A 1736-nucleotide genomic window follows, 5' to 3' on the forward strand; every position below is an offset into this window, starting at 1 on the left:
TAATGTTAAAAAAGTATCAATCATATCAGTGGAGCCTACTCCAGTTGGGAGTAGGGGAGACCGGGGTTGGATGTTACAGGGGTAAAAAGTTACAGTCTTTAAAAGTAATGAAAAACCTATGGTACAGCAATGCCACAAAGAGAAAATATTTGACGGAACGTCAGCTGTCACGCCACACCTGCTAGTGGCGCTAGTAGTGTTAACTTATGCATAGTGCACGTAGCAGGCGAAAACAGCAGGTTAGTAATTCTTCTTTTTCTTTGTAATTTTGGTCTCCCGCTGTTATCATTAGTATTATAGCAATATATTTGTATTATATATGAACCTTGAGGATTCCCATTTGTGCTAAAATAAAGTAAATATGCCAAGGATTCAGTAAATTTTTTTCATTGCATATTGAATGTTCGATTTTGGGTTGGGGTTAAAAGTTACAAATAGTCGGGGTTAGATGTGACATGTCACAACCAACTCCATATTGAATATCAACTGAGAATGCTGATGTTTATTCATATATATGTATATATATATATAACTCTAAAATTGTTTACTTATAAGTAAATAATAAAAAGTATATTATTTGTTAAACGTCACCTATGGCAACAATAATATTGGATAGTGCCTTTCTGGCATCACTTTCCTTAAACACATTTAAGATTTCCATTGCTTTTTGCGAGTGTTCCTTCACGAGCTCTTTAGTTAATCCAATGCCTGGACCAGCTGTGACAATTTCAAGCACCTACGTATACATGAAATATTACTCATATAAATCAACATTTTATTCAACATATGACTAGGGAAAAGAATTTATTCCAGCATAAATCTTATCGAATATTGACATGAAAAAGTACCTTTAAATAGTCGACGTTCTCAACTGATTTTAATCCTTTATCGAGCTCTATCAAAATTGATGGGTCATGTTCAACGTGGAACATAATTGGAGCCGCGCACAAATTATGTACAATTTCCTTATCTTTATTAATAAACAAGCCCAGGTCCAAGGACGCCTGTAGAAACGTAATTGTGTAATTGTTGCAAGATATATATCGATAGTTTCAGTAAATTATTGCAAAAATAGGTTTTAATGTACAGTTTACGTCACCTGCCAAGCTAAAGCTAAATGTTTACCAAACTCGTAACCTTTCTCCTCTATTTCTTTGCTGTGACCAGCAATTTTTAATGTACTTTGGCAACTTTTCGCAAGCAACGATCCAGCGTAAGTGTTTAACAACGTCCACTCCTTCAGTGCGTAGCCTGTACGATCTTTAGGTGGTATTACTGGTATGGGAAAGTTTTGATCGTCCCTGCGTGCTACAAATTCTACTTGGCACATATCTCTAAATGCGGACGATATTAATAACACAAGCTGAAAGTTACAATGTTTCTTTAATTACAAGCATCTTAATTTAAAAAACATTTCACTTTAATTTCCTCTCTTCTAATAAATTAAACTTACAACGTAAGATAGAAAAATAGCAACTGTACTTACATCCTGATTTTTCAGAGCTACTAATTTACTGGAACTGTAGCTCAGTAAGTAATCACCAAGTAGCAATGCTATTTTATTACTCGAAGTTATATTGTCCAATTCTGATGATTCCAAAGACCCTATATCTGTATTTAGGTTCACTATTCCTCTGTGTATCAAATTGCTAGTGCGTATCATCTCTGTAATATCTACCAATGTCTTTTGACTGAAATACAATTTATATACATATGTATACAATATCTTATATACA

The 1736-nt window shown here is 34.0% G+C and overlaps 1 protein-coding gene across 1 annotated transcript in view; it reads right to left on the minus strand.

Annotated features, from left to right (window-relative positions):
• Window positions 1–46: 46 nt before the first annotated feature.
• Window positions 47–1736, minus strand: part of LOC105570906 (decaprenyl-diphosphate synthase subunit 2-like) — a 4571-nt gene continuing 2881 nt past the window's right edge. Inside the window, exons 3-6 of the mRNA XM_012028357.1 lie at window positions 1487–1691; window positions 1100–1363; window positions 849–1004; window positions 47–736 (exon numbers count right to left, since the gene is read on the minus strand). Of these exons, the coding sequence (XP_011883747.1) occupies window positions 581–736; window positions 849–1004; window positions 1100–1363; window positions 1487–1691 (781 nt within the window). The 3' untranslated portion in view covers window positions 47–580. The remainder of the gene's footprint in view (window positions 737–848; window positions 1005–1099; window positions 1364–1486; window positions 1692–1736) is intronic.

Source organism: Vollenhovia emeryi, unplaced genomic scaffold (genome assembly GCF_000949405.1).
Source record: "Vollenhovia emeryi isolate VEMERY1.0 unplaced genomic scaffold, V.emery_V1.0 DF941594.1, whole genome shotgun sequence".
In the NCBI taxonomy this organism is placed as follows: Eukaryota; Metazoa; Arthropoda; class Insecta; order Hymenoptera; family Formicidae; genus Vollenhovia; species Vollenhovia emeryi.